The following is a 9,985-nucleotide window of genomic DNA, read 5'->3' as shown; positions in this document are numbered from 1 at the left end:
GAAATACCTAGATCACCTTTCTGGTAAACAAGCTCAGTTTGAACATGAACATCTTTATCTTTCTTCAAAGGCTGCCTACAAAACACACTCTAGGGGTCAGGGATGAAAGGGATCTTTCTAAACAGAGCAGCTTCTGACTGCCTTTGCTTTCATCCCTTCTGCCCTCCGTTATTTCCCCTATTTAAAGTATAATCAATATTGCATAGATTTTAAAGCCTTTTCCAATGTGAACTTGAGTCTTTTTTGTGCTCAAACAAAATCTTTAATGCTTAGTGAAAAAAACAAAAATAAGGGTTCTTATTAATCGATTAAAGGTAAGGTAATATCCCGGGTTTACACAGACTAATATGGGATTAAAATGAAAATTGACAATCGATATGAGGCCACAGAAAGCATGCATATATAGATCCTCCGTACAGATTAAAAAGTTTAACCAGAGGCACAGGCGTCTAGACATAAAGACAACAGCAGAGTATAAACCAGGCATGGGAAATAAATAAAAAATACATATTGCACATTACTCAAAGAATTTCACAAGACAGCTATAAAAGACCATAGTTATTAGGCTCATTTATTTTGTGAAATGAAAACTTTCCTTCAACAAAATCCGGCCTTTCATTCCTGTATGACCCTAAGCTAGCAGACAGATGAGCTTCTGCAGGGAAGCTTATTTCCATCTTATTAGGACCTTCTCCATGTTACTATGGAGACTTAAAACGAGGACAGATTTTACAAAACCGAGCAGAACATGGCCACCATTTAAAATAAAATGCATAAATTACTGAGAAACATTAATAAGGTATCCATCTAAAAGTTTCAAATGTACTTAAGCTGCAGGGAGGGATTGTAAAGTTAATTTAAATGGTGTTCAAGCATGCAGGGTAGCCTGTTTCAGTTCAGTTCGTTCAGCCTATTTCAGTGGAAGATGGTGTTTGTATGACAGAAGTCAGTCTTTTGGCAATTAGGTGATTCCTGCCTCCATTATTCAGTTGCCACAGGTGTCTTCAAATAGTAGATAAAGATCAATTAATCAAGCCTAATTAAGCCAAATATTGGTATCTCTGCTCTCCTGTACCAACTCCCTGCTTTATTATTATTATTGTTGAATACATTCTCAGAGAGTATTCAGCAATAAAACTAACTATTTTATTAGTAATTATTTTATTAGCAAAAAAAGCTATTTGGACCATTCTTCCTTCCTAAGTCTTAAATCAATCTGGCTTTTTTTAACAGTCTGTTTTTAATTCCACACAACTGTTAAAATGAGTGTAACTGTCCTTTCTTATTTGTATCATGTGCAAGCATGAAGGAGTCACTGCATTTCCAAGCAATCTGACAGACTTTACAAGTCAAATCACTTTGCTGGCATTTGCTGATCCCAGATCAAGGAGATTTAAATATAAAATAGAGGTTCTGCAGAATGACAAAATGTCTGGAGACACAGATGAAGTTTCAAAGAGAAAAAAATATATTGTCAAGTATATTTACAAATGTGCACAGTACAATCCTTATAATAACATCCAAACCATTTTCAGTCAGATTCACAGTAGTTGCTATTAAAAACACTCACAGCATTTGAACACACATTTCCAACTTAATAAATCCTTCTATATATATGTATATACATATAGTTAGATAGACAAATTATCAAAAATACCCTTGTTTGACCAATAAGAGTGTATGATTACCAATATGCCAGTCCATGAGCAGTTGTTTAGATCAATACAAAGGTGCTATATTTTTGTTGTTGTTGCTTTCCTTGAGAGTTTGAGTCAGTCATAAGCAGTCATGTTTCCTCCAAGACATTTTGTTGACAGAGCAATTACCTCTTTTCAGTTTGGGTTGTTTTGGGTGGAAACAATGGATTTAAAGAATGAGGTCGTGTACATATATATAGCAGGTATAGGTAGTTTTTACTTTCAACAAAGATTGAAGCAGAGTGAGGAATAAATATGTATATATTACCTTCACTACAATCTGATTTCATTTCAACAAAGTGAAGGAAGATGAAAGGGAAGGATGAGATTCAGCACAGTTCATCAGTTCTGACACATCCTCCAATATTGAATATTGTATCCTTTCGACGTATACAATGCAGTGAAACATTTTTTACCTTAGAGGTAAACCTTTCTTATCCTAATATAGAAATGAAAAACAACACTCTACTGAGAGGCTCGTATTACAATAAGGAAAATGTCAATTGAAATGCATGTTATAATGTTAAAACACAAGGCTCCCTCTCTCTCCATATTTCATTTAGTTTAACATTCTCAATCAATGGACTAATTCAATTACTTTAAAAGTAATGATGTGACTATTGAATTAAATGAATGCTTACAAAAGCTGTACTGCAGTTCTGAAACAGAAAGATCATTCAATCTGAAAAATGGTATCGTCCACATAATGTAGATGATTAAAATAAAAACAAAACAAAAAATATATATATTTTTTAAATAGTTTGGAGTTCATTTGTAAAACAAACAGAAAAATGTCAGGATAAAGAACACTGTTAAATGCAATCTCGTTTCCCTTTTGGTCATTTTAACATTTTCCACAAATCTGTGTCATCAAAATGTAGTCGTTAACGCTTCAAAATACACAAAGGAAACAACACAATCCAGAAAAAAGATTCACCAGTTGATGTAATTGTCCAATTTGACTAAATACCTGAAAGCCTTAATAGTTGAGATATCTTTTAAAATGCTGTTACAGAATATTACAGTAGTGTCCTTTGAATTTGGAGTTCAGTTTGTTGGAATAGAATTAGATCTGGATTGATATTTAGATTGATATGTCTGGAAGCTTTGTGATTTAGACAAAGTTGTGTCATTGTTTCAATTCTAAGCTACTGGAATTGGTTTGATTTGTTTTATATATAATGTGTATGACATGTTATATTACAAAACATAAACCAGCTTTGATCTCAATATTAGGATCCATTGTCTTTACTGCTCATAATGAAGTTTGTTCAAAACCGCTTGATTGGTCTCCTTCTATTTGGAGACATTAAACCAGCCTTGTTGTTTTAAATATCTTGTGCTGTTACTATATCACAAGGTTATGTCTCTCTAGCCCCAAGATATATTGGAAATACTTTGAAAGAATCTTAAGGATTGGAACGAGGTAAATTTGAAGGACTCAATTAAGAGTATAAGAAGGGCCAACAGGATAATTATGGTTTTCCACATTGAAATCACGGGCTCAGGGCAATATTAAAACATAATTAAGAATTCCATATTACACGGTATCAACCAAAACTTAACCAGTCCACATTTCCATAAGTGTGCCTTCATGAACATACTGTATGACTAAAACTGCAGTGAGGAAAGCGTATAGACAGTGCAGGCTCGCCACTACAGAATAAAGTGTCAGCTGAGAAAACAATACTCACACAATTATTTGGCCTGCAACGCTGGGGTGCCATTTATTGCTGTTGTAGTTTTTGATTAGTAATATTAATATTATTCAGTTTGGTAACACAACCACCAGCAAGTTGAGTTTGACATCAGAGAGTAGTACATGTCGAGTAGGCTTTTGTAGCTCTTTGAAAGAAAATATTAGTTTTCAGTTGGTTTTAAATACAGATATCACACACAAATCCAAAGTCCAAAGACGCCGGCACCTCCTCAAGTCTCCTCCTCCGTTCCTTCGGAAAGACTAAGCGAGGAATTGTCCATGAACACAGATGCAATTTTCCCATCGAGGACAGAAGTCTTTTCTCCCTAGTGTGTTCCCTAACGTCTTGCCTGAGGTCACTGCTTCCAGGATCGTCTGCTCGTAATGCACTGCTTTCACTGTTGATGCTGCTTCAAGCTGCAACGAAATAAACAGTCAGTCAAGTCCCAATTAAAACACAGTCTAGACACATCTAAAACCACCACCTTGAGGTCTGTGATATTTAAACAGTTTTCTTCCATTTGACAGAAAATGTAGTTACTTAGTATGAACTGGTAATGACTAGCTACAGACCCAGCAGGATTCAAAAAGATAAATTGAAATGGCTAATAGGGTTGAGAATTAAGACCAATTTTCTGCACAATACATTTTCCAGATGTTGTAGATATTGATATTGTGGGATCCAAAATAATTGAAATTCTGAATATATAAAAAAGGTGACGCTGTTCATTGGAAATAGCATTTTCTGAGTTATATACAACAGAGCAACTTATTTGTAATTTTTGGCTTATTTAAGGTTTTATTTTTTCCTCTCCGAACAAAATAATGGGAGTGCATTCTTTAGCAATCCTACCGATGTTATTTAATACCGAGAAACAATCCTCATCTATTCATTGAATCTATCCCTAGATAAAGACATAATTTGAAATCAAAATCAAGAGTAGATCTGATGCAGGTGAAATAGGAATTTAACGCTGATTAGCAGCTCTATTTGGTAGCTGAGTGCTCCTTCAGAGTCATTTTCTATAAGAAATGTACCAAGTGTGGCGCGTGTGCTGCTCAATACTGCCCTCAATCAGTCCTGCTTTGTCTGCATCACCCTCCATCTCAATTTGCTGCCTACCAGGCTGACAAGCCAAACCAGAGGGGACTGGGGCGTTCGATGGTCCCTGACAAGAAAACAAACGGCTGTCCTGCAGTTTTGGAGGATTTGTTATTTCATTGATAACGGGAGCAACGGACACAAATCACAGTTAGAGATTGCTGGGAGATGGCATGACTGGATTGGTTGCACGGGCAGTGGGAGGGAATATACAGAAACTGCCAGGACATGGCTCAGGGTCACTTCTATTGAATTGAATTTTATTTGAGAGAAATGTAGTGGAACGCTTCAATCTCAGCAACCCAGCACTGTCACCCTGCATTTCAGAAATGTGCATTTAAGAAGCCCAGTCTCGTCTTCCAGGACTGTCATGCTGCATCTCAATAATCACTCATAAAACATTCTATTCCCAGCTCTGCCGCACTGTCACCCCATATCATCATGTTAACGGAGAAAAAACATTATTCTTAAGTGGCACTGTCTCTGGCAGCGTCATACAAGAGACACACTGGTTCTCCAATATTTAAGCTAAAAGCAGCACTCCCAGTTGTTCTGAATCTAAACCTCAGCTCTCAAGCAGCCCATGGATACATCATACAAGCATCAAACCTCCAAATATACACCCACACACTCCAATTTTGACGTTTTTTTTCAGAAAACCTTCCGAACGACACGGTAAAAATCTCTCTGTGAGCGAAGAGAGACATTTGAAAAGCCAGAAACAAAAAGGTCTTCCTGAACCCTTGGTAACTGTATTTTTTACTGTATTTACCTCTTTATTGGAGCTCTGCCTTCTTTATAGCACTTTCACAGCTTTCACTAGAGGTGAAAGAAAGAAATGCACTGACAAACGTGTTTCCTCACAGCAGAAAATCCTTGCCAGGGAAACTTGGCACCATCTAATGGTACCAGACAAAGTGGCCTGGGACATTCAGCTCAGGCTTGAAGAATTGGCAAGGACAAGTGTGCCTTAAAGACGAACCAGTGCTTGTTAAACTCTACAGAACTCGGCTGGTGTTACCATCTGAACAGGTTTTATCAAGTCCAATTCATAGGCTGTCTAGCTGCTACCTGCTTGGTCAGGCTGATGGGTAATAATGCATGTCCTTGAGTTCCATCCATCCAGCAGAAATGTCAATTTTAATAGACTCCTCTCCAGAAGGCACCTTGACCCCTCTCCATGACTTCTGCTTATCAGAGTCTTAGCTTGGCATGCATACATGTTTTTTTCCCACCATTTAGAACTGATAATTAATGAGCTCCATAAGGAGGCCTGACTCCCAGAGATTGCTGTTTAGTCAAAAATGGGCAAGTGCTGCATAAGGCTGAAGAAGACAATCATGTTTGCTATTTTTAGGACCTAATTCAATTAACCTTTATTGAGGAGCAAGCAGTTGGGTTGGGGGTGAGGTGGGGTGGATTATGGATTCTACACATACAATGTTTTGTTTGTTTTAATTAAGGCACTCTTCTTTTCTTAATGATGCACAAATAGTTGTTGATTTCAGTTTTACCGATTTCACATTTTCTGCTTCTTCAAATCATGGTTTCCCTCCCATCATTTTATTTTAAAAATGACTGCAGTATGTATGGATAATGAAGCCTTTCTGATTGCATTGGTAATCCAGACCCTCAAAGTTCAGTGTCAAAAGCCTGCTAATGAATGTGCAGTTTCGCAAATTACCAATATATGGTGTTTACCTAATTAAAATGTTTTCCTGAAAGGGCTGTGGTATTATTCACTATTACAGAGTAACGGATGTGTTTCCACTGAGTTTTCTCCGGCATTAAGAATGCATTCCAGCCTAATGAGTAAAAATATGAATAAATGTCCAACATCCAAAACAATGATTATCTTTTCAGCCTGCACCATAACAGACGGGAGCCCCCATTGTGCGCTGCGCCCGGCTGTCAGGCTGTGCTCGGGGGAGAGATTGCTGTCTGCCCTTTCAGCGCAGAGTCCTGGTCACCACGGCAACCATGCTAATATCTCCATTCCAGGTGAAGGAGTGCGCGAGTCATTCCAAAATGGAACCGGAGTGCAAATGCACGCGTGCTGGAGGTGCTGACCCTGTGTTCCCAATCAAATGCATGCAAGCTGCGATTGAGTTGGATGGATTTTCATGCAGTTCATCTGAACGAAATGGAGGAGAGAGTCTTTCTTTTTACCTCCTTTTTTAATTCCTTATATATTGATAAATATTGTCAAACGTCCACTGCAAAAGCAATCCTGAGGCAGTTGGTAAAGGTCTCTTAATTGTCCTCCTGAAGGCTGGCATTGTCAAAGTGAAAAGAGTACGTGATCAGACTCTAGGCTTCCTGTTGTGCTGGCAGCTCCTTATGAAAAACTAGAGAAGACCGCAGTCACTGCGCCTCCCACCGTGGAAGATGCAGACCATGGACTGGGGGCAGTGTTGGGCAGCACAAGAACACAAATAAACAAGTCCTCATGTCTATTCCCATCTCCAGTACAGGGAGGGCTTCACCGCCAGCTGTGCTGCATGCTGCAACGAGAAGTAACCTTGGACTGTGTGGTAGAGCCCACGGGCTGTAGTCAGAATTGTGTTTGCTGTGATGCTCTGTAATCATCCCCCCCAGAAAGCCTGTTAACAGACGGGTGGGTCTGAAAACAAATTAATATAATGCAATAGCTCCCAGCAATGGGAGAGGACAAGGGACGTGCTATAACTCAAAAACGAGAGAGAAGACAATTGCTGTCAATTAATAAGGAAGGGAGAGAGCTCCTGTCCGCATTTTGAAAGCCTTGCATGTTTGCATATGCTCAACAACAGATCAGCTACTCTAACTGCGTGAGTTAAATATAAAAAGTATGTAAGGCATTTGAATTCTCTAGCTAATCTAGTTCAATCCAGGGACAGGCCTAGAAACCAACAGAGATCACTGGATCTGCTTAGATTGGGGAAATATGAAACTCCACTTCATTCCTTTGCAAACAACTAATTTGTTAAGGCTCTAACTGCTTAATAGATATTTATGTGGCCCGATTAAATAATTAAGGAACTGAACAGCAGCCAAGAAAAACAATCAAATTAACTGGAGGAACTGTTTCCCTATAGTTTAAAACCCAATTCATTATGACTTGTGCTTTATCCCTGTGATATATTTACTCAAATACCAATAAAGTGAGAAGTACCTTTCCTGGTTGCCCTTATGGAAAGAATGAACACATGTGAAATAAAGTCCTGTCATCTAAGCACAAGCACACTGGGAGCTGATGTCTCAGTAAAAGGCAACCTGAAAGGCTCTTCCCCCTCTTATTTATTTTAGCTTTATGCAAATCGCACCCTGGAGTAAAGATGTTGTGATAAGTAAGGGATGCAATTATTAAAATGTGGGTCTGCTGCTCTGTAAATTAAAGAAATCTCCCAGTGGATTTTGCACAGTGACCTACGAGAACAAAAATGTACTTTTTTTTTAGAACTGCATACAGGATTGACATTGGCTATTAAAGAAAATGGTGCTTTTACAGTCAAATTCCTTTATAAAAGTCTAAAGCAGAGAGCAACTCAACTGACTATCGGCAGGGCCCTTGTTTCAGGGCTAAACATCCATCCTGCGTTCTTGTGACTGTCAGACTGGGAACACCAGCTCACCCACAGTTAGCACAATTATCTGTAAAGCCAGCCTTGAGACTGTCATTACGGCTCATCAAAATGTGAATTCCACCAGACTTGTACCTCTCCCACGAATACAGACTTTCACTGCTTTCAGGAAATCTTTTCCATATTTATCTTTTGAAAGGTGAATTTCCATATTTAATAGCTATTTTGTTCAGGGTACAGTCAGAAGATTTGTAAAGATGCTTTGAACTCGATGATTTCTGACGAGGAAATAAAATAACCAAAGGCACGGTAATAATGTTGTTTCGCAGTATCTAAAACAGTGGAAGTTTGGATTTGTCCCCCTGCTCATCCCTAATATAGTACAGAGAAGAGGATTATGTTCTGCATTTCAAACACTGAACAAATTAGCCACACAGATTTTGAGAGTATTTTATCAATATTTAAGAGGGAAATGCCCAGGTTAAAACTGGCATTAGAAACAAGTCTCTCTCTCTTCCAGAAGGCTTCCCTGCAATACTGAACTGCCCCCCCGAGGGTTACAGTGTTTTCTCTCAAGTGATGATTTGGGCAGGGCTAAGGCAATGAGCTGGAACCTCCTAACTTGTTCCAGGCAGACCTGTGGGATCAATACTGGAGCAAGCAGATATAAACACTGCTGCTGTGAGTGCTTGGATTACACCACTTTTATTTAATCAATAGTTGCTTTTTCGTAACTATTACAGTGCAATCCCTCTACCGCCCAGACCGAGAGGAAGCTCCACTCCCAGCCCCATAAGAAAGAACGTTTACAAATGAGAGGAGGCCGTTCGACCCATCGTGCATGGTGCTGTCATCCAGTTCTGTGGCGGTTGGTGTATTCTAACAACAGCCCTTTGTGTCTCTCCGTCTGTGGGTACAAATATCTTAATCGGTCACTAACAAATCTCCACTACTCTGCTGTTCCGTTTTAATCTATTTTTATGGCAAACACTTCAGCGCACCATGATCAGCTATCCAATTGTATCAGCCTTCAACTATGAATGACCAAGGCCCTTAAACTCAAGTTCCTTCATTCCTCAGCCTACGTCTACGCAATTACCAATGAGGTCCTCCACTCGTAGCTCCATCACATTGCCCGCCTTCACTTCCTGTTCCATTCGGGAGCCGCCTCCCTGCGTCATTCTGTGCAATAAAACCGTCTCCGTGCACACGAAAGAACAGAGGTCAGAGGGAAACCAGATCTGTGGAATGATCAACTACTAGCCAAGGAAAGAAAACTGCTCAATTTTAATTTCTGAGATATCCATCCCTGACTGCAATGTGCCATCTCTCCTTTCCGGTCTGGAGATAAAAGAAGTCATCAGCTCGAAAGCACATCATTACACGAATAATCTTGGATGTATTTTGATCTGACGTTAGACTTGGGAGCATAAAACCACTGATTTAGAATTTTAGAATACATTCCGAGCACATCGGTTTCGTCGTGGTGGCGTAGCGGTTATTGCTAAGAGAGGGGGAAGCAGGGTGACTCAGTGTTTAGAGATAACAGAGCAGCTGGCAGAATTGGCTTTCTGTGAGACATAAGGCTTGAGCCACAGCACAGACGGGCCCAGGGGTTACACCTGAGGCACCGGGAGGCTGCACAACCTCTCCGAAGTACAAGGTTATGCTGCTAAGCTGGTCCAAGAGCTGGGGGACCGGAGGGCAGTGCTGGACACTGGGAACCAAGCGCCACTAATGTGTTGTGTCAATCTAACCCGGACTGGCCCTCGCTCCCAGGTCAGACCAGAGTGCGTGTCATCTTCCTTTGTGTTGACGAAGTTGTAGCTCCCACCCTAGGTCCTGAAAGCCCACAATTGACTGTGAGGCAGGATGGGAGGAGGATGGAGCTATAAATACACAGAGCCCTGTCTCGGCAGGTTCT

General features: G+C 39.8%; 1 protein-coding gene across 1 annotated transcript in view; it reads right to left on the bottom strand.

The window, feature by feature from the left end:
* Nucleotides 1–1,445: 1,445 nt before the first annotated feature.
* The window catches only part of LOC136715576 (zinc finger matrin-type protein 4), a 49,581-nt gene continuing 41,041 nt past the window's right edge, over nucleotides 1,446–9,985 (bottom strand). The window contains exon 8 of the mRNA XM_066692833.1: nucleotides 1,446–3,813. Coding sequence (XP_066548930.1) covers nucleotides 3,792–3,813 — 22 coding nt within the window. The 3' untranslated portion in view covers nucleotides 1,446–3,791. The remainder of the gene's footprint in view (nucleotides 3,814–9,985) is intronic.

Source organism: Amia ocellicauda, chromosome 20 (assembly GCF_036373705.1).
Source record: "Amia ocellicauda isolate fAmiCal2 chromosome 20, fAmiCal2.hap1, whole genome shotgun sequence".
Classification (NCBI taxonomy): domain Eukaryota; kingdom Metazoa; phylum Chordata; class Actinopteri; order Amiiformes; family Amiidae; genus Amia; species Amia ocellicauda.
Note: the sequence above shows the minus strand (reverse complement) of the source record. Positions and strands in the feature narration are given on the sequence as shown.